Raw genomic sequence first — 26,223 nt, 5'->3', positions numbered from 1 at the left:
ATTCCTCCAGCAGAGTTCTAGAGACTTGTATTATCTCTGCTAAAGAGCAGTGAAGCTGTTGGCTTGTGGTGAAACATTATCAACTAAGACACTTGAATTTCTTTTTTAATATTTTTGTGTATGCTCTGTGCATCATTCTTCATATTTCAAATACTCTATATTATATACTATGCTTATTCCTAAAATCATAACGAGTTCAGTGCAGTCTTTTATCTGATCAAGATTGTCTCAAGATCTCTACCAAAGCGAGAAATGAGAGAAGAAAGAATTGTCGCCAGTCATCATGACACAAAGTCTGGACCTGCTTCACTGACAATGAAGAGAAGACTTTGGACGCTGTGACAGATAAAACCATATCCAACTGTATGGCTACATTTTGGATGAATTCACAGTCTCCAATTTACTGGCAACACATCAGCTCATGCTAGATTATGCCTCTTGATGGGGCTGTCCTCTTTTGTGGCATATAGCTTTAATAGATTGAGGTTTAAATCCCACATATTCATTAAACATCAACATAAATACAGTATCATGAAAAGTTTTCTTTTTTTTTTTTTTTTTTGCTGTGTACATGGTGATATGACGTTGTAAAGCTCCGTAGATATAGATATATGTTTACTGTAGATGTAGATATGAATGACAAATTGGACAACATAAGGACGTTCATGAAACTGTGTGATACCTAAATAGCTAAATCCTACACCTTGAGCAAATGGGGCCTCAGAGAGCTCTGCTTTTCCTTGTCAGGCAATCAAAGACAAGCACGAATGTTTTCTGTACGCTGAGATTAAATGTCAGAGCTCTCCCATCTTCTCTCTCATATCATCCTCTTGACAGAATGTAATAACATTTACCCTTCTGTACATTTATATGCTGGTGTTCCTCAAAATACTGTAAGCAGGAAGACAAATAGGCTATGTTGTGAGTGCTATTTTTCAATCCTATTTTTTGAGCTCTTATGTTATTGTAAAACGATATAGAACCTAGTTTCCCTACTATTGCTTTAATCACACATACAGTAAATTATGAGAAGAAATGTTATACTGTTTCAATATATTAGATAAGTACTTTTGTTCTCTTTCAGCTGGACAGGACAGAGGTGATCAAGAGCAACTTGCACCCGGTCTTTGCCAAGGTTTTCTCACTGGACTACTATTTTGAGGAGGTTCAAAAGCTACGATTTGAAGTCTACGACATCCATGGCACTCACAGCATCGGGACCCGTGATGATGACTTCCTTGGTGGGGTGGAGTGCACTCTTGGCCAGGTAGGCAGATGCTAATGTCTCTCTAGCTTATAGCATGATTTGTAGGAGTTGTGTTTTCTAGAATACACTGATGTATGGCACGCTGACTTAAAGTTCTGTTAGTTTTGTTCTCTAAAAACTGTGATTTGTCTGCCTTAAAAGCATCTTGCTTTGTCTGTGATGTTGGTAGTAAATAAACTTGATGCTGTATATTTGCAACATAGTGTCCTTGTACACTGCTCTTTACTTCACATGCCTTACACACTGCTAATCTTGCTCTTCACAGATTGTTGCCCAAAAGAAAATGGTGAAGCCTTTGTTGCTGAAGTACGGGAAATATGCTGGCAAATCCACCATCACTGTAGGTTTCTTAAATTGTGCTTATAAGCTTACTGCTGTGTGGAATGAAATTCTGGACATCAAGAACGTTATTAGCTAATGACCTGAGCCAAACACATTTCTGGCCATAACTCACAAATTCATGCGCTAATTATGACACAATTTAACAGAAATGTCTAATAGGATAAAATGATGAATTGATGACATTTCATATCCAAAAGGTCAAAGTTCAGCTTGATTGTGACATTGTAATATTATGAATTAACACCTCTGGCCATTATTCAAAACTGTTACTCAGAAATAGGAGGGGGGGTTGTGGCCATATTCCACACAACCTGACTGATTGGCGGAGGCCTACAATCGCATGGTGATAATTCTAGTTAGATAAAAAACAGAAGACACCACTTATAGAATGGCTTCATGTTGCTGCTTTACATTGCTGGGTGTTTTGTGGCGATAGTTGTATACATCCCCCCTCTCTTTCTATGTGCTTTATGTGTCGAGGCGGACGACTGCCCACCCTGAGCCTGGTTCTGTTGAGGTTTCTTCCTGTTAAAAGGGAGTTTTTCCTCCCCCCTGTCGCCAAGCACTTGCTCTTTGTGGGAACTGTCAGGTTTTTCTCTATAACAAAGTAAGGTCTCGACCTTACCCTGTAAGGTGCCTCGAGATAATGTATATTATGATTTGGCGCTATACAAATAAAATTGAATTGAATTGAATTTATGTGTCCATTTTTGATGGCATGGGGCGCCATTGCAATCCACATAGGGAAGCAAGCAAATCCACATGGAAGAAATGATGCATAAATAAGACATCACTTGTGTCAGATGTGGAAGAGGAGAGCTGTCGGTTCATTAACCACCATCTTACAGTTAACAAGCCAGTGGTGGCAAGACAAGACGAGCACGATCATTCAGTGCTCCACTCTGGTTTTTAGAGTAACCACTCTGTCTTGTTTGAGAATACACAAGAAAGTCTCCCCTTCTATTTTTCTATTTCCTCTATTTATATTGCAGGCTAGATGCTGCAAGGCCTACTTTTGTTTATTTCATCATGAATGTACAGGATGTGGCCCTAATAATCAATTTGCAATGTCATGCAACCAATATTATTGATCTTCAATAAATGAAAATGATATAATATTTTGTGAAATGTAGCGCTGTTATCAATTGTATTGAATTAGATTGCCTTATACAGTAAGGATGGTGCTGGTTTTGGTTTATGAACTCAGTTTCACTCCTCTGACATGAGCAGGAAACTTTTCTCACATCTGTTCTCTTCAGTCACTGCACACATAAAGGACCTGGTCTGAGATTTGAACCCAGGATCCCTGTCAGGGAAAAAGACAAACTCATCCATTTTATATCTTTGTTATATCACCTCCAACCAGAGTTAGACTTTATTTAAACCAGAGCCAGAAGCAAAGACCTTTTGAAGGTCTTCTGGATGGATGCACACAACATTTTCTTTTACCATTTATTTTTTGCAAGTATATAGAATTCAGGGCACCATCATAATATTGAACCCTTATCTAATGTGTTGTAGCTGCTCACACACAATATTGTAAAATCTCAAAGTGTGTATATATTTTTAACATATGCAAAAAATACCATTAACCATTAATATATTGCATGTGACAGAGTCACAGAGTCCTGATACATTTTTTTGTGAAATTGCAAGATTTAGAAAACAAACACATATGGACTCATATATTCGTTCTTATATACAGTATTGTGAGGACTTTTATTGACATAGTGCATTTCCAAAGTCCTTACCACAACCTTAATCATTACACCTACATGCCTAATCCTAACCCACATCCTAAACATAGGCAAGAGCTCATGCTAAACTCAACCCCAAAACCAAAGCATGAATTGGCCAAAATATGCTCACTCGCAAGGTCTAAACTTCAAAGTTACATGCACACTCCTTCTGCCCACACCTTTTTATAAAGATTTCCAACTGCACTTGGTACATTTCAGGACAAGCTGTCTGATAAAAAGCACAAGTTACCTATTTTGCTGATCATCACTGTCTGGCCTTGTCAAACCTGGGCCGTGCCCACTGTACAGCCACAGTCCTGGCAGTTTGATATAAAGTTTCTGTAAGTTTCAAGTAAAGGAGCAGAGAAAAAGCAGACCTCTGTTTTGTGGGAGTGAGCCAGACAGTGTAGAGAAAGCAGCAGAGGGTGCTTGGTGATTCTTATAAATGGCCCCTCTGAAACAAACAAGCAAAACAGCAGCCATTCAAAGAGTGAGCTGTTACACAACTGTGCTGTTGCATTGCACCGTACGTGGTAACTTTTATATCCTTTTAAAACCTATGACAGTGGGGGCCTCTAGTTTGTAGCTAATGGTGCTCTCTCCTCCTGTGTTAAGTAAAAGCCACTTCAAAATATTCACTGTGTTAACTGCTTACCATTGTGCGAAAGTAGTTATTTTTTGAAATAGAAAGGAAAAGTGCTGTTTAAATACTGACATAAAAATTATATAATTTTAAGAAAAGAAAGCTTGTGTTAAATCTCTTGTTTTGAGTTAGAGTACATGTCATGTATTCATGATCATAGCTGAAATAATAAAAAAAAAGATCCCTTAATGCTTAATATGTAAAGCAGGTTGTTTCAAATGCTGGCAGCATCCACCTTAATTTTCTAGAGGCTTTATTTGCAACCAAATATCAGCTGTCAGTTTCAATTTCAGTCACAACTGTAGTTTTTATGGGCTTTAAGGTTTTTTTTCCTGACATGTGGGTCATGTGGTTAAGTCGTTTCTTGCCCATATATGCACAAAAAAAACAAATGAATAAAAATTACTGACAAATCTTATTTCCTTTCAGGTGCATGCTGAGGAAATTTCTGGCAACAACGGATATGTGGAGCTCTCCTTCTGTGCCAAGAAGCTTGATGATAAGGTGAGAGGAGCTCACGTTTCTGATGGAAGTACCAGCACAGTTCGTGATTTATTAGATGTGGTTTAGCAGCTCTAGACAGGGATAGTAGTAGTAGTAATATGATAGCGATGATACTGTAGTGCAGCCTCAGGAAGCACCCACAGTTTCTTCACTGGCCTTGAAGTTATATGCAAGTAAGGAATAACTTTTCAATTTCAGCATACATCATTATATAATTTCATGTTACAGGAGGAGAAATAGTTAACATGCAAAGGTATAATGATCATTTGTGAACATTCTAGTCTCGTATGTAAATTAAATGACAGAACATAATATCATGTGAAGTCTATGCTATTACTTGTTGAATTCAGATGGTTCCACTTTGAGGCTGGATATCACTGACCTTACCTAGTCCTTCTCCCACACTGTCAAATTTTGCTGATGGCATATTTCAATCCAAAACACAGTGGGAGCTTACATCCAATTACAACGCTGATGACATGAAGTCACACCATGTTCTCAGGACCAAGCCTTAAGTGCAAGACTCATAGGCTGGCCTTGATTCCCAGTGGTCCTGGGAGGAAAATTCTAATTTAATAGCACGTACATTCATTTTTGAAATTACAATTTGCAATTTGTAGCTACTCTGACAGTGAAATTGAATGTAAAAAAAAAAAACTTTGCTCGAATATATCCTTCCTCTGCATATGTCACAGTCTATTCCTGGAAGTATTACATTTTTGATGAAATGCTGGACAATTCAAACACTTGTTTGTTTTTTTTTAACTTAACTGATTGATTTCTGCACATTCAAATAAATCACTGTTACATTTTGGATAATACAGCAGTTGCAGTGTCACAATGGTGTGTAATCATGTGGCACTAACACTACAGCAGCTTACTTGGTACAATGATTTATTGGAATAAAAAACCTACACATTTTGGTGCATGATGCCAAATAGCTAAAAACACTGATGATGAAAATCACAGAAACTGACTTTATTCACATGCACATTTCATTCTTGTTAGAAAAATAACCCGCCTTTAGGTGGAGTTATTGCAACCATTTTTGGTCATAATGAACTAGTGAAAGCTTAGGGTCTGGTTTTGATACGTGGAAACATTTTGATGTCAACAACACACACAGGTGTGAGCAGTGTTTGCTATTACAATTACTTTTCTTGTATTAGAAGCATTGTAGTGCTCTGTCAGATTGGGATGGGACATGATTAATCAGAGATGTACTAGCAGGATAAGTTGGGTTTTTTTTTGGCCACCTGTGGGCAGTGAAAGTAGCTGTAAACATCACATTGACATATCATCACCTTAAAAAATTGTTAGGGCCAATAGTATTAGTCAGTAATTCATCACTTTCTAAAACTGTACAGTAAAGTAATTTGAATTGTATTTCCATTGATGAGTAGTTTAGGACATTGCAATTTGAAATTCAGTATGTTACTAACCCTAGTAATGCTCTGTTACTTTGACAATTTGTTGGTTGACTTGTTTCCTGTCTTACTGGTAGTTTGATGGAGGATCAATATTCAGTTTGTTCAGTTTGGGTCAATGGGCGGACTGTTGTCGTCAGTCAGTGCTAACTTTACCAAGAGGCTTGGGATGTTGGGAGGCATTTAGCCACCACAAAAAGAAGAGAAATGCTACTCTCTGTAACTCCAAAGCTATCTTATATACAGTTGACTCAGGTTTCAGCTGGTTGTTTTACAGAGTTGGAGGGTGTGTGAACCCTGCAGCTCCTCTGTGAGGACGGGACTTCATGCAGTCACTGGGGCTAACATCTAACTAGCTGTGGGTAGTCAGAAAATACCTCCGAACTGTAGACATGTTAAAACTCAATGACATTTGCAATGTTTGAAACACACAAGAACAAGCATATGGAGGTTTTGAAACTGTTTAAAAGGCGTCACTGGAGCTGACAAGTTTAATTAAAGTGAAGTAATGTTACTAATTATGTTAACGTTTAGTAACATTTTCCAAGTAACTTGCCCAAAAGCAAACAGTAGCTTATTTATGCACCCAGCAGACAGAGAGTGATGTCTCTGACCACTTGATGATATAAGTCCAATATTCAACATTTAGCATATTAGCTGCTAAATGCTCCACTGTGTTCACCTGCAGGCTCTGTTAGACTTTTGTTGAACCAAGACGGTAAAACTGTGATCAGGTGTTTTATCGGGTTGTATACATTTTCTTAACAATACAAATTGGCTGTGACAGATGAGTGAGGTGTGGCAATTTATCTAACATGGACAACAGATAATGACTGAAGCAGGAAACGATTTCTGCTGGACAGCTGCATAACCTGAACGGGCTGTAAATATTGATCATTATATTGATCAAATATTGAATGGGAGGATTAATGATGAGATATTAGTATTGCTGTTATTGTTAGCGTGGGATTAAATTTTGACATGTGCATCTGATCAGTCTGATCATGCTGCTGATGCCACTGGCTAGCGGTTGCCATGACAACAAAGAGAGGATGCTACAGCTCTTTTTTTGTTCCCGTCCCTCAGGAGATGTATCTGGCTAATGTGGCGGGAAATGCAGCATTTACTGTCTGATTCGGTGTTTACAAAACCCTCTCACCCACTCCCCAATCCCATCTTCAAGTCTCTCTCTCTCTCTCTCTCTCTCACACAGGCGCACACACACACACACACACACGCACACACACACACACAAACAGTAATCATTTGTTTTCCTCCCTGAAGAATCAATTGACCTAAATAATCAGTGTTGCTCTGCTCTTAGATGCCTGGACTTGAGACTCAGGGGATGATTTAAGGCTACCCCAAATAACCGTAAAGGATATGAACTCTTACACTTGTTTTCATTTTAGTGTGCTGTTTACTAACACTGATGATTTGGAAGCTTGTAAAATATTCTCAAATTCTCCTCTGACCAAAAAAAACTCAGTCTTACTTCACAACATTGATGATGTCGCGCTGTGCTGTAAATTTTATGCCGCTTCTTCCTGACCTTTAATCACAGACACAATTACCTCTGCCTCTGCAATGAAGCAATAATCAACAGTCATTGGTATTAATTTCAGTTTCCTGTTCATCTGAGCAACTCCTATATACATAGCCTACGGAAACAACCCAAATATTGAATATTTAGAGGTGATGCTGTTGTGTAATTTTGCCTGTGTGAAGTTCATCTCAGGCCCATGGTAAATATTGGCAAACATCATCTGACTCATTTCTTTTAAGAGAAATACTGTTAATCAAACCCCGTTGTTAAACGGGATGTTGCATTTTTGTCATTTGTTACCATTTGTCTCTTGTTAAATAGAGTTTGATCTCAATGAAACTTCCTGAATAAATGAGGCTAAAAAAGAAAACTAGGAAATGACTATTTTTACATAATTTTTCTTATTTCATTTACAAAAGTTCTTGGAGGAAATCTTACCTAATGTTACCCGAAGAAATACTGTCTAATCTTTCCTATGAGCCAGAGGTTTTAGGGTTCGATACAAACAATTGCTTTGATATTCTGTTTTCTCTGTTTCTGTAGGATCTCTTCAGCAAGTCAGACCCATTTTTGGAAATATACCGAATCAATGATGATGAGACTGAACAGCTTGTGCACAGAACGGAGGTAAAGCCACCACGTTCCCTCTTCAGTTTCATCAACAGCAGCATTTTTACCACTTTTTTTCATATGCAGTGTGTTCCTACTCTAACAGGTGATTAAAAACAACCTGAACCCTGTGTGGGAGCCCTTCAAAGTGTCTCTGATATCCCTGTGCAGCTGTGATGAGGACCGAAAGCTCAAGGTAAGGGGCCTGTAGGAAATGTAAGTCCATACCAATAAAAATCACAGCAGTCAGTGACTCAGAATCTGCATGGCAAGCTCCTTTCAGCAGCAGCTGGAATCAGAAAGCAGTCATACCGACAGAGACCAAGTAGTAAACAGTGTTGTCTGTGTGTGCCACAGTGCCTAGTGTGGGATTATGACTCCAGGGGGAAGCATGACTTCATTGGCGAGTTCTACGCCACTTTCAGGGAAATGCAGAAAATTTCCAGTGGAAATAAGGTCAGTGAACGGAGAGGCGGAGAAGAGTGGAGGAGAGACAGCCATGTAACTCTTTCATCCATTTCCAATATGTCTCTCATTTTACTCCGCAGAAATACATCACAGATGAAACAAATGTCATGGTGCTTAGGATATATTGCCAATGTTCAAAATACTATATGTTTCTGCTCCTGTTCTTTGTCTTCAACTTGCTTTGTTTAAGGTGACGTGGGATTGTGTGAATCCCAAGTACAAACAGAAGAAGAGAAATTATAAAAATTCAGGAGTTGTCATCCTCAGTGACCTTAAGGTAGGAAACTGCTGCAGAAGTATATCACATTCATTAGCATAGTCAACATTGAAGGGAGTATTTTATTATTTTATTTTACCTTATGACAAAGGAATAAAAAAAACCTTTAATATTCAAAACAAAAATCAACACAGGAGATCTTTGTTATATAAAACAGTTCTTTATAATTTCAGGAACTATATGAATATATTTTAGTCATATATGCTTGTTTGCATGTTTGTGCTGTGCATAGAAACACTCTTGTTTGATTTCTCTCATTGTACATCTGAATGGCTTTAACACTCAGGACATTTTTAGTTTCCACTGCTTTGATAAGATATATCACACCATGTTTTTTTAGCCTTTACAGTCAACAGCTTTGTTGGGTTAATTCCACTTTAATGACCAGATGCTACAGTGCAAACTCTGTAGCCAAGCATTTGCTCACCCCTTCTGAATTTTTGCCTGTAAGAAATATTCTTTTTTTTGTTGCAGCTCCACAGAGTGTACTCCTTCTTAGATTACATCATGGGAGGATGCCAGATTCACTTTACGGTAAATTGAGCACTCTGTGTTTTAATGAAGCTTCACTGTCATTGAGCTTTTAACTGCACTGTCCATATGGGTATGAATTACCTAATCCTCTCAAATTCTCACTTATTTGTGTAAGATCATTTTCTTACAGATAAACAGGTTTTGGTATGACTTTGCTGGTCCATATGCAGTAAACGGCCTCCAGCATTTTCTAATTATCAAACACAACACAGTTTTTAAATATCTTTTTATCCTTGAAACATCCCTGATTGTGTTTTTGCACAATTAGTTTTCTTACTATAGGCAGCCCCGTAACATAAATTCTAGCCTTCTCAAACTCTTGCCCTTTGGTTTGCCCTCTGTAGTTCTACCCCTCACTCTGTGGATGGATCACTAAAACAATGAATATTAACCAAGAGCACTGCTGTGAAAGATGTAGTTCCTCCTTGTTGAAATAGCTGGCTGCTTGGAACTGTAGTGTATGGAAACTGTAGCTGCCTCAGTGTATGTGGGTGTAAAAAGTGCAAGTTCTTACCTCTGATCAGATAATTTATACTGCCATTAGGCATATTTCAGGCTTGCTTGCACAGAATAACTTGTAATATCATAAGCAGGCAAGTGATAGACTTTGTAAAAAGATGAGTAGCAAAAGAAAAACTTAACTGATTCTGTCATATTGTTCATTTTGTACATCTTTTTCTATCAGGTTGCCATTGATTTCACAGCCTCAAATGGAGACCCCAGGAACAGCTGCTCATTGCACTACATCAACCCTTACCAGCCCAACGAGTACCTGAAAGCTCTGATCGCAGTCGGGGAGATCTGTCAAGACTATGATAGGTTTGTCAATCTTCTGTTTCTCAGTAAAGGCTCGTCAGTGCCCACAGGGTTTGCCAGTATCTCCTGTTGTGAAAGGGAGCTGCAAGGAGTGTTCCTTGCATGCCATTTTGGTGAAATCTCTCACTCTGAAATGAGCCACTCCATCTGAACCACACACAACGACTATAATGGAAACTCTGGACCACTGAAAAAACAGCACATAGAATCCTGCAGGTTATTATATTTTTGCTTGCTAGTTTGTCAGAGAGCAGATAGAACTGAACTGTTGACCGCCAGCTCCTCCATCCCCAATTCATTGCTTCAGTGAAATGGATTTTGCATTTTGAATTCTCTCTTTTAGTTTACTTACAAGCCTCACATTGTCAAACAAGCAGCCAATTACTTGCAGCACAAGTGCAATCTTTTTTACTGTCCACATCATGTTCACATTGGTAGGTCAACTTTAATCTGGTTTAATCCTGTTGCTAAGTAACGCATGATAAACTGTTTGTATCCGGGAAAATTAGAGCAAGTAAATTTGGCCTCTACTGACATTACTTATGCATGAGGCTAATCTGGGGCTGAAGATGGTGCTTGGTGACGGCAGTGAAGTACACTGACACGATATTCTGGGCACACTCATTTATGGTTCCGTAATGATTAGCCATTATTTCAAAGTATCCACAAATTTCAAGCTTTTCACAGTCTATCAGAAATATGATAGTTTGCCCTTTGTGTCAGCCACAGGCTTTAAAGTTATGTGCAGACATCAGTTTTGTCACTGACATTTTTTTTTTCTACAAAATCACATCTCTCACATATTGATTTTTATTTTAGCAAATAGCACAATAAAACAAACCAAAGTGAACATTAAGCAAGTTACTAAATGCATCTGCTATTATAGCATATCAACTAATACTTAAGTCAATGTATAAATTATACCACATATAATGCAGTGGTTTTCCTTTGACCATCATCACAATTACTTGTTTTGATGATGGATTACTTGTTACCTGTCATCAAAATTGTAGTCATCAGTGTCTGTAAGTACCCCTACAGCTACTGTGCATCTCTCTGTTCTTTCCTCCTTTTCCTTCTGTTTTCTATATGGCCCCACTGAGGAAATCCATGTCATTTTGAACAAATTATCCTAGTTTTTTGTAACCTCAATTTCTTGTCCCATCATCAATAAGTAAAGTAATGTTCAATCTTGAAAAATCTGTGACTTACTTGCACAGACTTCTACCCCACACCGACTCTCCATTCAGACACAATTTGTAAATGGGTCCAGTTTTTACATTTGGTTGTCTGTTTTTGAGAATATCTAAAAAAAAAGGACCTTTTTTATTTATTTTTTTTCCTTTAATGATATCCTTATAAAGATAAATCTTTATCTTCCTCTACATTACATGCTCATCTGGCATAGGATTAGTCTTTGCCACACCAGCAACATTATTGTTAAAAGGTTCTTGAAGCTAGACATCGTGGTGGGCTAGGGGTTAACATATATGCCATATGACTGTTTCACCTGTCACTTTCTTTCTCCCCAAGCAGGGGGGCAGTCCTAACTGTTTTACATGTACTTCACAGTCTCTTTGCTCACAGTGGTGGCTGCATGTGCTTTCTCCTGTAGAAACTCACTGCTAAAGTTACCTCCCAGCAGCTATTGCAGCTACCTGTCCTCCTCCTAGCTTGCATAGGCTCATTACCCAGAGCTACAGTCCAGCACATGCAGAGACAGGGGCTACGACAGCAGGATAGCAGACACTTCAAAAAGAAGCGTGAGGCATTATGGCTGGAGAAAAAACAGAGGAGTTATGACTTATTAGAATGAAATTATATATTTGTGTGAGAATTTCTGTTACTGTAATTGTACATACAGGCTGATACAGTTATCAAGTTTTCGCACACATTTTTTATGACTGATTGTCTAATCATGAACAAATATTAAACAATGTACAAATGTGCAAAAAACTAGTAGTAATTACAAGCAGACTTGCAGGTACTGACTAATCAATGGGAAATATAATATGATCTGTTTCAGAGAAAGACCCTCTCATCTGTGGAAACTAAGCCAGATGAGGATTAACACTCCTGATTCATGCAGATCCTCCCATTGAATATGAGGGGAGCACTGTCTGGCTAATTATAGCATCCTAGAGATAGCACTGGAGACACTGACAATGTGCCTGGAAGTTAGCAGTTCATCCTTGTAGCTTTATTATTTTCGTGTTAACATAGAGCATCATACATGGAAACACACCTCTGGGGGTACAGTGACTCCAAGTTGTAGGCAGCCCTTCCCTCTAAGGTTGGAATTGTTAGTGAGGTGTAAAACGTGGGCAGGCAAACCTTTTAGCCTTTAGTGAACATAGGTGATGTGGGATTGTAGAGTCCTTGCAGAGGAGTGCATTATGGAGCTGGAGTGACGAGCTTTTGTCTGTGTGGGCAGAGGCTCGTTTACCTTGCTCAGAGTTATTACACTGGGCACATCTCCCCGAGGCTCCTCACGTATGCTGACATTCACTGACAAACTCATAAGGTGAAAACAAGTTGTCAGTAAGCTTCTCTGTCCTCTTGTCTGGGCTGAAGGTGCTATGTTATATCTGTACAACTATAGACTGTGATGATTTCTTAATACATTTATAAATTGCATATAGAAACCAATTCATTAGGGCTCCAAGGGCAATTTATAAAGGTATGGGAAGAGTCTCGAGGTCGAGATAATGAGTACCATTAACAATAACAAGAATAGAACTTAGAATAAAACTGGCTCAGAATGAATAACTCGTTCCCCATTAAAATATTTTCATTAAAAGTTTTTCCACATTGGTAAAGCCAGTGAAACCAATATAATACCAAAAACATAATTCGCTTTTTCCTATTATTTTGCATCCACACAACATGCCTCGTGTGTTTGAAGGTCAAAATAGTGGGAGTAAAGCTTGTATTTAGTGGATGGGAGTGTATGGGAGTTGATGAAAGTAAATAAAAAAGTGAGTTGAATATGTGTAAATGTTGAAGGTGAGGTCAGAGCAAAAACATCTTTTTATCATCCGTTGCACATTGAAATTTTCTTCAGAATATTGTTACAGGAGTTTGTTTATATCTGCATAAAGTACAGTACATTAACCAGGGCATGTGGAGAGGTTACATTACAGAGAACAGAAAGCTGGACTCATTCATGTTTATCTTGTTTTTTTTCTTCTTCTTTTTTTTTTCTTTTTTTTTTTTTAAACAGAGGATAATGATAGTAACCAAATGGTCTATGTACCGTATTCACTGATGTCTTTTTAAGTGAGGTCCAATTCTCCTAAGCCTGCAAGCTGTTGTTGTTACCACTGGCAGCCACTGTAAATATAAGACTGCAAGGTTAAGGAAAAAGACACACATTATCCTTGAGGCCCTAAAATAATAATAAAAAATGAGCCTCTCTCTCTCAGTGTTACTGTAATACTAGTGCTGCTACAATAACAACAATTCCCACTGCCACTACCACAAACTTTTATAGTAGAACAACTAAAACTTTACAAATTGAAATTGCCTCTCTCAAGAGTTCACAGTTAAGATGTTATTGCTGACTCTGCATGTCTAAAAATCAGCACTCCACCAGTGTTTATATAGGAGTTGAGTAAACACTTGTGATAGCTGTGGGAAGCTGCCTCAAAGCCATATTAGCTCTATCAGTGGACAAACAACTCTCCAATCAACATACTAAATAAGTAAACACCTATTAACACTGTAAATTTTGCTGTGTACCCTTTGATACAGACACACCGTGTCCAGAGTAAATTAATTTAACCCCCCAAAAGAAGATTCTGTTGAGCTGGAGATATTGTTTTGTGATTGCACTGGGCAGGAGAATTTGAGGCTGTAGTAAATGTTCTGATAAGGGATTCAGTCACTGGAGAAATTTATCTGTAGACAAACAAAGAATCACTGATGTCAGTGAAAACAAGCTGTGACAGCTCTGCTGCTTATCGTAAATACTACAAGTTCTAGTGTATTGCTGTAAACATCTTGTCCTTGAACTTATGTTTCACATTACATTAAAGGGGCTTTACAAAAGACCATAGACTGTATATAAAGATGGACATAGCATCGTAACCCACAGGTTTCTGAAGAGCAGTTTTGAAGCTCAGATGGAGCTGCTCCAGTGTTGCCATCTTTGCAGTTCTAATCCAGAAATGGACAAAGAGGTGGGGCAGGTGTGGAGATGAGACTTCGATGCATGTCGGTTTAAAAAGTGTGGCAATCACAGCTAGGCAGCTTGCTCTAAGGCAAACACAAGGCTGGCTAATTAGCTAGTTAATGTTGAGTGCAGACTCAATACCGTCTAATTAGTGGTACAATGTAAATAAAATAATACTACAACTTCACTCACCTCCAAATGCAGGGCCACAGGCTTCACAGACCTCATGTTCTGTCAGTCGGTCACACAGGAAACCACATTATTTGTCTGATGTTAGCATGAAAAGTCCTCTAAAAGGCACCAACACCACAAACACGGCCACAAGTTCACGTTCAGTGACTTGAATTAGCTGAGTTAACGTAATAAAATTTAAATGAGTGAATTATATAAAAATTCATTCCCATACAGTTGTCATGAAGGGGGAAATCATCCTTAGAGACCAAAACCGTTTTTGGTACCAGGCTGTAAACATGTTTATTTTTGCTGTAAAAGCATTTTAACGTGGGAGTCTGTGGGGATTGACTTGCTTTTGGTGCCAGCCTCAAGTGGCCAATTGAAGAACTGCAGTTTGTAACATGTTTGAATTCACTTAGTGGTGCATTGCATTGTGGTGTCTTTAGCAGAAAGTAGTATAAATGCAATTAGTGCTACTTTTTTTGTTCCATTCCATTTTAGGGTGCTGTATAGTGAATAAATTTCATGCTCAGAAGTCGGACACAATAGGGAGTGGTCTCAGACACAGCCTTTGTCTTGTTGTTTATTCAAAACTATGCACCCTGACCTTTGACAAGAAGCACACTATCCAGCATAGCAGAGCCTCTTACTGTAATATCTGCTCATCTAAGTCATGTGATGAAAAATGGAGACAATAAAGACAGTGAGAAACTCTTTGAACGGGTGCAAATGCAATGCAGGGACCGTGTGACAGATTTCAAATTGTAATTCAAGCTTTGAACATTTATGAAATGCAAACAAGCAGGAGGTTTGCCCCTGGAAACATGAACAGATGGATAAGCCATCAATATATGGCTGTCAAAAGCTGTCCCAGATTAAACTGCAGTAACTGTAATATGTGACTGATTAATTTTCCTTATCGTTTCAGTGACAAAAGATTTTCAGCTTTGGGGTTTGGTGCCAGAATTCCTCCAAATTACGAGGTGAGTATTTATTTTTTTTCATTCACCCTAAACCTCCCTTTTTTCTATTCTATTCTATTCCACTGACCTTCCCTTCACATGAACAGTATTATGCATACTATGTATTCATGTGCTCTTATCGAATCCTGGTATTTTCCACTACCCCGGGACTTTACGTCAAGCAAGCTGATTTCCATGACCTATTTCATGACACGATTTGTCACTCTGCCAAATTTTCACATTTAAAACTAATTAGTGAGTTTATTTTTATTCATAACCCCCGTCTTAAAATATCAACTTGTCTTGAGAAAATAACATATTCCAATGAAATAAAAGCCCTGTAGTATTGATGCTTAATTTACATAAGAATTCACAAGTGTGATGTGTTTAAGCAAATTGGACACTGAGAACCAAAAGCCTTCAGTGATTGTAAATAGAGCCCAGGGGAGACGTCTGACATGTGAAGAGGGAGCACGTTCGCACGCACACACACACACACACACACACAAACAGAGGAAGAGAGAGATATAGATACATACACAGCGGAAGCACTGCCGTTCGATCATCTCTCAAATCACAACAACCTATGTTTAATGTAAGATTGTAATGTTCTGTGTGCTGTGTGCTGGTGTGAAACACTAATAATTATCATTTCAATCATACAAAGACTTGTGGTTCAGTTAATACAAACTATTAATTTTCGAATTTACCGTCACAGCGACTGCCTTGCAGGAGTCAAATTTACTTTTACTGCATGCTGTTGCCACATTGTGGTTGGTGGTGCAGGGGAACACTGATTCAGTCATTAGACTAATCGTGAACTGCATCCATGAACTCACAGGCTACACCTATGAACAAGTTTGATGGACCTTGGCTCTGTCTCCGTAATGTGATGTCATGCTCTCTTGTATCCTTAATTATGCATTATGCATACAAATTGTGATTGGAAAACAAGTATAAATAAAGATCAAGCCAAGGACACATCAGATATTGAGTTGTGGAAATAATGGGAAGCCTCATATTTAATTGCATTGAATATGGACTATTGTGATTTGTTCATTGAAAACCCCAGGAAAATTAATTTCAAATCTTTATTTGTCTATATTGTATGACTGAATTTGTACAGTGGTTTGTTTATTAATTAATTTAAATATTGGTATGAACACTTAAAAACTCAGTTAATCTGCTTTATCAAGACTGTGTGTGTGTGGTTTGATCATATTTGATTCACAGTGACTTGCCAACATAAGCAAACGACTCCCCAACTGTTACATTACCTTTCCCCAAAGAGCACTGCCCTGCCAAACTGTTTTAGAAAACGCAGACAAAAACAAAAATACAGAAATCTGTTGAAATAACCAAAAGTGACTTTTTTGAAGATTTTGATTTCATGTAGGCCCCCTTTGGTCATAGTAAGATGATTGAATGATACAGTATGTTTCAAGGCCTTTGATACTTATATTTCAAGAGTTTTTCTTTTTTATGTACTTGGGCAAAGCTAAAAAATAAGAGTATAACATTGAATAACCTGCTGGCACTCAGTTGCAGTAAAAGCACATAATATAACTAAAAAAATTATGGATGCTTACTGAGGCTTAACTATGCTCCGTTCTAGTGAAGTGTCACTGTACACCATGACAGTGAACTAGCCTGTGCAATAACAGAGCCTTACAGCTGCAACATCTAAATAGTAGACAGATATTGTAACACCTGTTTGTTTCCTGCTATTTCATGAAATACAAAACAAGATCTCCTCTCTTGCCGTGCTGAAACTAAATGGTGGTCTGTGTGATTTAATTTTCTAGGGCTCCTCATATCTATCAATACACTATACACACATGACTTTAAAAATGTAGCCAGCTGGAGAGGAGTCAGCTGTCACTGATCTGTATGACAGTTGGTGTTTGTGGAAAAAACTCTTTCTTATGAGAGGTGACATCGAGAGAGGGATTTCAGTTTTGCCAGTTTTGGGATAAACAAAGTCAATCTTACATTTGGATGGCTAGAGGAAACCAGATAAAAAAAGATGTGTTGCAATCTCCTTTCAGAAACCAGATATTAAGCATATAGTACATGCTATAGACATATTACTATATAGTGTGATGAAGCAGTGATTCAGGATATTAATACAAGCCAAACGTTTGGAACGTAGTTTACACAAATCAGTACATCACATAGCTAAGTCTCACTGTAAAACACCCCTGAAAATGAAAGTGTGTTATTTTTATCCAGTGATTAAAATTATGAAATGTTTAAATTTATAATTCCATTTTCACTATATTAGTCCTAATTAAATTCAAAGTCCTCAATACAGTTAACATGTCTTTGCTATGAGTTCCTGATTAAATATTTTCTCAATTAACATATTATTAGCACATACTTTCCTGTGTTTATTAATTTACATGCAAAACTGTGTAGTTTTTTAATTTGTTGAGCTCACTGAAAAGACACCCAAAGCAAAAATTAGGTTCGTACTCTAGACTTGCATTTATTTTATTTGTTTTGTAATGTGGATATTGTGATATTATATAATATTATTAATAGTGATATAATGATACTATGCTGAGCTCTTTGTTGTTTCCATCAGCCATTATTGTAAAGGTGGCTTCTTTTTTAACAGAATTAGGGTTAGGATTAGAAATACCAGAAAGAGAAAAAGTCAATGCCTTCACAGATTCCAAAAATAGGAGGTATTGCTGATACAACATCAAACAGAGCACAACCTCCTCAGCAGCGTTTTACAATTTTGTGTTTTTCCATCCACAGGTGTCTCATGACTTTGCCATTAATTTCAACCCAGAGGATGATGAATGTGAAGGTGAGGAAAGGCTTTGTGCACCAGTTTCCCTGAGAAGTGTATCAGTATGCTGACGATACCAGAATTAATATCTGTAACCTGACAACACAGCTGCTAAAATATCATTATTGTCCAGCCGATTCCACATCACAAATTTCAGCTTAATGAATACAGGACACATCATATTCACAACATCCAACAGTAAAGAAGAAAACCAACTCCTCTCTGCCAGTTTTTGTGAGCAGTCCCATGTTAGTCTTTCTCTAGTTTTTTACTCACTCAAGATTCAGTTATCATAATATTTACATCTTTATTGATTTCATAATTGATCAGTTGGTAAAAATGTTTGTCTTTCAGAGGATCTCTAACTTTTGTAAGGCAGAGAATATATTCAGACACTTATTTTTCAGACTGCTTTGAATGATTTGACTGACAGTACCTTAGTGGCTTATTTACATTTTATTTAAGTGTAGATAAATGTATTCATGTCTCCTTCATTTTTCTCTGCGCTCTCTTTGATCAGGGATCCAAGGGGTGGTTGAGGCCTACCAGAACTGCCTTCCTAAGATCCAGTTGTACGGACCAACCAATGTTTCTCCCATCATTAACAGGCTAGCCAAACTGGCAGCAGGCGATGGCAACATTAAAGATGCCTCTGTGAGTGTCCCTTTACACTCTATTATAAACGTGGGATGTGATACAGACTTTGTTGTGGTGCCTCCCACTGAGTCGCCCAAGTGAGCCTCTGGTTCACCTCACAGTTTACAGTAATGATTCCCATGGCACAGAAGAAGAAGCGGCCCATTATAGAACAAATTAGTATTCTTAAAATTATAGATTAAAGTCATACAATGCCCTATTGGTGTTTTTATTTTTAGACAGTAGGGAACAGAGTAACTGTTTTTTTAATATCACTTTGGGAGTGAAGATACCAGTCTTCCTTAGCTTAAATTACCCACTAGGTAGATGAACATTTTGTTCCTACTACTGCAATTGCACCCTTTTGTAATTAGTTAGTTCTCAATGTCAGGCCTTCTTCGATCAGTAAATGAGCTGCAGAAAACAATTAGAACAATTTTAGGACACACATTAGAAATACACTTTCAGCAATACATAAACACAGTCAGAGAACCAACAAAATAACCACAGCTCATGGGACCAATCAAAAATGATAAAATGATGTTGTGCCATGTTAATATTCTTTTACTGTACTCCTCACATTATCATTAATTTCACACATACACACATGCACGCACACATGATGCTTCTGCTGTTGTTTGTGATGTAGTTGCTCTTATTTTGGTTTTTAATATTTTACTTCTTTATCTGTTCATGATTCCCTTGTTTTCTGTGTAACACTTTACACTTTAAAGTACCATACACACATATTCTTTTTCACTCAGTGGAGGCTGTAAAATTATCCAAGACAACATGAAAGGCCTACTTCAGATCACAGCACACACTGAGAGGTGTCCTTGCCTATAACCACACATTAGTGTTAAAATGGGTTAATGTTGCCATGGATTAATTTGCACTGAAAGCTCTTATCTTCTTCCAGCGATACCACATTCTGCTCATCCTCACGGATGGGGTAGTGACAGACATGGCAGACACGCGTGAAGCCATTGTACGAGCCTCCTACCAGCCTCTCTCCATAATCATTGTTGGTGTGGGTAATGCAGACTTCACAGACATGCAGATTTTGGATGGAGATGATGGAGTCCTACGCTCACCAAAGGGCGAGCCGGTCCTCCGGGACATTGTGCAATTTGTGCCCTTCAGAGATTTCAAAACGGTCAGTTTTTTCCTCCATCTGTCAATCTTCACTTGTTGACTTCAGCTTTTTCTCCAATCTCAATCCTCTGACTGCTTTGCTAGTGATGATGATGAACATTAATTATTTTTTTATATAATATCCCCCACCCATGTTATTTAAAAGAGCAATCGGGCAGCTTTGATGGATTTGCCAGTGCTACAGATGGGCATCATGGACAGGATGAGATCCAAGACAAATTTCCCCACACACAAATGTATTTTTAATGTTGCTACATGCAGTCAGTGACATTTCAGCTCTACATCTATACTGTATGTTATTGACTAGATGTCTCATGCTCTAAACAAAAATATTTCCCAAATTTTGTGTTTCAGTACATATTTTCTATACATGTGTGGGTAGCAAATTAAAGACAAAATCAGAATAAATGAGTGAAGAAACTTAACAAATGCAGATGCTTCCATACAGGGAACAAGGTGATGAGATGATGAGAGCTGAGGAGATGAGTATGAAGATAGTGTGAATTACATGGTCTGAACTTCACAGTCATTTACACCGGTTGAACATCTATGAGAGCTTTTGGACTGACATGTTGGATAATGTTTTCATCCCTCCAGTAGAGTTACAGAATCTTGGAGAATCTATGCAGCCTATGTAAGGAGCATTAACGCTGTTCTTGAGGCTTGTGGGGGTCAAAGGTCTTACTAAGCCATTTTATGTTATTTTTTCCTTTAATTTGTCACCCATGCATAGTTAACTAAATCAAATAAATCATCCAGAGTTTCCACAAATTGATTTGTCCAGATGTGGCACATAAATTATTCGAACTCTAGACATGTTTATTGCAATGCCCTGCACATGCATTAAATGACACATTTATGTAATAAGTTTTAAGCCTCTGAAAATCATTTTCGAAATATGCTTTAATGACTGTAGTTTTTTATGCTGCAAGACACATTATTAACTTTTATGTACCTCTTAAGATCAAGGTAGCAGATACTTTTGCCAACTTCAGGAACTGAACAGTTACTCTCTAATGCAATGTCTGACACTGACATACCTCTTTTAATTTCTCTGAAAGTCCTAATACTTTCCAAAATGCTCTGTATTTCAGATTAAAACAATATTTTACAGTTGTTTCTACAACTCCTGCTGTTCTCTGTCTCTATTGTAGGCTTCTCCAGCAGCCCTGGCCAAATGTGTTCTGGCAGAGGTGCCCAAACAAGTAGTGGAGTACTACAGCCATAAGGCCATCTCCCCCATGTGTCCAATGAGGGACTTACCAACGCCAATCCTTAGCCCAGTTGCCACCACCCCAACAGAATAACATCCCACCCTGTTCCTGGGACCAAGCTTTCACCACGGCACCAGTCCAGCAAACTGAGAGGGAGAGAGGGCGCATGCCTTGCTACTTTGGACAAGAACTGAAGAGAAAAATCCTTCTAGATGTGTTGTTACTCATTTATTTCATTTTTCACTCCAAGCAAAGTGTTTACACAAGGACAGTATGGCAGAGACTGTGGGTTATATTTCTCTTCTCAGTGTAGATCTAGTACTTGTACTGGCTCTGCAAATTGAGCATCCAGCTGTTTCAGCATCATGAGTCGTGAAGGATTATTATTTTTTTTTTCCTAATCTTAATGCATGCGGGCCAGTCCTTCAGTGCTAATCCATCAACTGGCTGCAGGCTTATTATTCCTTATTGCCCATGAAATTCAGCACCTCAACTATGTGTTACTATGTTTCTTATCTAAAGATCATTTTACAGATGTATTGTACAGTATGCTGCAATCAGTAGCTCAAGTTGAACATGCTGACAGTACTTAATTCAGATGTTATAAATGAATCACAGGAAGTATAAAGAGATATTCTGCTTTTCTAAGTTCCGACCTATAGTAACAATCACCTTGCCTCATATACCCAAGTCTGTGGCTGCAGGGTTGGCATTCTGGATTACAGACATTATTTCCAGAGATACACAGATTACGTTTTAAAATCAACCTGCTGGAATAAAATTCCTATTATCTGTTTCCAAAACTTAAAGTTCTGTTACAATGTGCACCAGCCCTTCTTAACAAATCAAAAAATGTCCTGCGAGACATATGAATGGCACCCCCTCAAAAGCAAGTAATGCTGAGTGTGTTTGGCAGTAGAGGTCTCCAAATTAGTGTATTCTGCATAAAGTAATGCTACATAAATAACATAGATAACAATAATAACTTCCCCAGTAATCAGTCCTTCTTAAAAACCAGGTGAAAATACAGCAGCAAAGGAACTATCTTTGTTTAGGTCTGATGTGTCACCACTTCTGACCTGTTTACCTTGTACATCTGTGAAACTGTAGGAGACTTCATAACTTTAACAATGTGTGATATTTGCTATAGCTTCTGCCTTTTCTGAGGTTAGCTGTGAACAAGCCGGGTTGACATTTTTCTCCAACAGAAGATGAATGATCGCCCTATTCCTGGTCTATTGTCAAGTGGCTATGGTATAAGCTGCGAAAACCATGCTTCACCGAATCCCTTTCCCCTGAATTGTTCGTTATTGTTGTCACCACTAAGCCAGTCATCATGCGGGTAGCATTCTTTGCGTTTCTGCAGTATATTTCATAAATATTTTTCTGCTGCTTTGTATATGCAATATAATTCTACTCAGTGTTTCACAAGGAATTTGACTGGAGAATTAGATTAGATCAAATGAAAGCACAAAGTCGGCCACAGTGAGGGCTGTAACACACACAGTAATGCTCATAAAAACAGCTCTGGAATATGTTACATCAGTTAAATTTACATCAGAACATTAAAAATCTAAAAAAATACATCATCATTACCAAATTATTAAAGGATTACTTACCATATAATTAACATGAAATGTATGCTCATCATTGCACATGAGCATCTCCAGAACAAACTATTCTGTGAATCTATTCATTATCAAGTAACTGGAACAGATGCATTTGATTTTTCTGCTGTTCTGCTGAGCTTCAGAATGTTCATCATATTCAGAAGGTTATAACCTTCACTTCCACTTACCTCGCCAGATTATCTTCATAGTGCTCAGAGTGTAGCCTGTCAGTATTTTCCAATGGAACCTGTTAACGCCACATAAAGAGAACCAGAAGCTCTCACTGAAACTCTTAGACTCTTTAAAGCAGAAAAAAGCATTTTGCAGTTTGATGCTGTTTTTCTTTATTGTAAAATATGTATGTATGAATACTAGCATCTAACTAACCAAGAAGGGAGAGATGATGTGTTCAAGTCGAACGTAATTACACTTTCAGGGAGTGCGCAAAAAGGACAACTAAAACAAGAAAGTAAAAGAGCTGGATAGACTGAATCTTGTCACAGTTTTGAAAATGGCATACATCTGCCATTTAAAGGTTTTAATCGCTTATTCCAAGGAACCTTAACCAACCCCCACCCCCAACCCCACCCCTCTAGCTTGATAAAGCTGACTAGCCAACTTTTTATCAAGCATTTTTAAGAGCATAAATTTCAGAATATTTCTGTGGTTTGAATAAAATAAAAATCCCGCAGAGCCTCCCTCAGAGCTAAACAAATTCTTGACTGTAATTCATTTTCTTGGCTTTTTGACTGCATATACAAACAAATATTCCAGTGTGATAAAGAAGTATAATGTGGACTTTTTAGATCCAAAGAAAGCGTAATGTCCTCTAAAAGTGGGACAATTTATGAATAAAACTTGTTGCTCATACCAGAGGTCTGACTGAACAGCATCAACAACATAAATGCTCCACTGCTTTCACCTTACAGCATAAACACTAATATGGCGTGATCTGGCTAAATAGTTAATTATTTACTGTCTGTTCTAGTAATGACTCTATATTTTGTATATTTACATAGTGTTTTTGCATTTATGTTAAATGGTGTAATTGTGCATCTGAACGGTGACTCATTCTCTTGGCCCTAAACCAAGCTAACCCCGCCATTAAATGCATTGGAAGAATATCTAGTCTCTTCAGCTACTCTAACAAACACATATCCATCCCCAAGCTACAAACATTAATCTGACTTTGATTTGTCCTCTAGAGCTTCAGCAGCCCTCCCCAGATCCATATTGAATACTCATGAATGCACCCTAAACACAGCTAGCTAAGCTGTTCACTGCTCTCTGAACTCCTTTGAAGATCACAACTACTGAGGTTTCTTCTGTCACTGTGGATCATAGGAAGAGGCCTATTGATTCAGCAGGCCTAGACATGGAGCCATACTCAGTTACTTGTAAGTTGTGGAGGGACTTTGGTCTCACAGCTGAAGCTCAGCTCTATGTGACAAGTTTACAATAGTGAGAAAATGGACACAAAAATTAGGAAAATACTCTGCTGGAATAAATAGCTTTTGACATTCTAGTTTATTTATTGAGATAGTGTGTCTTCTCCGTGTGAATACATTCCAGATTCTTCACTTGTAAAAAATTATAGTATCCCAGTCCAAGGATTCCTGCTTCTAAAAAGATTCACAGCACATAAAGAATGACCAAAAGTTTCCATTCTTGATGATAATTGCCATCACAAAAAAGTAAAGTATTTTGAAAGTCTTTATCTATGAAATCAGTGCTGTGCTTTCCAATAAACCTCCAGTGGCTATTTATTCTGATCAAATAAGGCAGAAAGTGCAGATATCACCCAATATACAGTATCTGTTCCTTGAGGGCAAACCAGCACACACTGATATCTAAAAGGTACCCGCACTTCTTCTGTAATTCATGCCTTGCCAATTCACTCTTTGTCCTTTATAACCTATATCACTTTATTGCTCCTTTGCCTCAGGTTATGAGCTGCACCAGCTTAAATGGTTCATTACCCTGTACTCTTAACATTTTTACAAAATATTATTATACAATTGATAGATGACTGACCTCAGAACATACAAAATTGTATTCCTTTATCTAATAATATGTTTTTGAATTAGAATTAGAAATTGATTTTATTATCAAACAAGTAATACAAGAATGCCAAAATACCTGTTTCCTCAATTCAAATACCAATACAATGAGCCCTACAAATGTTCCATGCCCTTCTGGTGTTATCTGAATTACAAAATATATTAGATGTCTTATGGTAATACATATTTAAGAGTGATGCATGGGTCTTTAATGCCAGATTTGCTCCAAACAAATTCCTCTTTGTACCTTTTTTGAAAATTATTTTTCAATTATTATCTTTATGATTAAGGGACGAGTTTCATTATAATCAACCATGTACAGAATGCTAAAGTATTCAAATAATATCACTGTGTTCTTGCGTGCAAGAGCTAGCTGAGTCACGTGACGTCATCACTTTAAACAGCTTCATGAAAAAAATACATTTGTGTCCTAATGGGAGCCATCATTTGTGCCACAGTGATGCAGACAACAGTGAACTGAAACACTGGAGACAATAAGACCACAGTTCATGTGGCCGTCTTGCACTGTGGATTAAAACAATGCTAGGAAGAATCCACTGAGCTGCTTATTTCCCCTTATCTATACTTGCACCATTGTCAGACAAAATTAACAAGTTATAGGTTTACACCAAACTAATGTATTTGAGATTTCCCATACAGACACACACACACACACACACACACACACACACACATACTCTCTCTCTCTCTCTCTCTCTCTCTCTCTCTCTCTCTCTCTCTCTCTTTAACCCATCCACTATTAATTAGAACAAGGTTTACAGCTCATAACCCTAATATGCAACTGGTGTAACTGCAGGTCATGTGGGTGAAAAGCAACCCATGCATCATAAGTAAATATTTGATTTCTTAAAAAGGAATAAAGGGATTTATTGCATGCTTACTTTAACTGTTAAGATGTGCTGTGCAGTCATTCCTTTGGATTGTATAATATGCTAATATGCAAGCCTGCATTTGCACAATCCTTTGTTCTTGTAGTTTACGCTCTCTGTCTTGCAATTAGGTAAATAAATCTCATCATTTAACTGAAACTGTGTCGGTGATTTGTTATCATATTATTACATTAATTACATTTTAATTATTTTGTCAAAAAATATATAGTCCAAATTTGAATTCATGTCTGTTTTTTCTGATTTTTTTTTTTTTTTTGTTATCTATTTTTTTTCTGGTCCCGTTCACTTCAGTGAACAGCTTACTAAACATTTTGTCATTGCACAGTGCACACTGTACAGGAAGGATGAAAGGAAA

At 37.8% G+C, this 26,223-nt stretch overlaps 1 protein-coding gene across 2 annotated transcripts in view; it reads left to right on the top strand.

Moving 5' to 3' along the window:
• cpne7 (copine VII) overlaps positions 1 to 26,006 on the top strand; it is a 34,876-nt gene extending 8,870 nt beyond the window's left edge. For both annotated transcript variants that reach the window (XM_071488818.1, XM_071488817.1), the window contains exons 3-16: positions 1,085 to 1,267; positions 1,533 to 1,607; positions 4,421 to 4,495; positions 8,012 to 8,095; positions 8,184 to 8,273; positions 8,435 to 8,533; positions 8,736 to 8,822; positions 9,297 to 9,356; positions 10,042 to 10,175; positions 15,449 to 15,503; positions 18,249 to 18,300; positions 18,803 to 18,936; positions 19,838 to 20,074; positions 21,228 to 26,006. In XM_071488818.1, coding sequence (XP_071344919.1) covers positions 1,085 to 1,267; positions 1,533 to 1,607; positions 4,421 to 4,495; positions 8,012 to 8,095; positions 8,184 to 8,273; positions 8,435 to 8,533; positions 8,736 to 8,822; positions 9,297 to 9,356; positions 10,042 to 10,175; positions 15,449 to 15,503; positions 18,249 to 18,300; positions 18,803 to 18,936; positions 19,838 to 20,074; positions 21,228 to 21,380 — 1,518 coding nt within the window. In that variant the 3' untranslated portion in view covers positions 21,381 to 26,006. The remainder of the gene's footprint in view (positions 1 to 1,084; positions 1,268 to 1,532; positions 1,608 to 4,420; positions 4,496 to 8,011; positions 8,096 to 8,183; positions 8,274 to 8,434; positions 8,534 to 8,735; positions 8,823 to 9,296; positions 9,357 to 10,041; positions 10,176 to 15,448; positions 15,504 to 18,248; positions 18,301 to 18,802; positions 18,937 to 19,837; positions 20,075 to 21,227) is intronic.
• Positions 26,007 to 26,223: the final 217 nt, after the last annotated feature.

This window comes from Trachinotus anak, unplaced genomic scaffold (assembly GCF_046630095.1).
Source record: "Trachinotus anak isolate AG129_WGS33_773 ecotype Australia unplaced genomic scaffold, CSIRO_AGI_Tana_v1 ptg000011l, whole genome shotgun sequence".
In the NCBI taxonomy this organism is placed as follows: Eukaryota; Metazoa; Chordata; class Actinopteri; order Carangiformes; family Carangidae; genus Trachinotus; species Trachinotus anak.
This window is presented reverse-complemented; position numbering and strand designations above follow the sequence as displayed.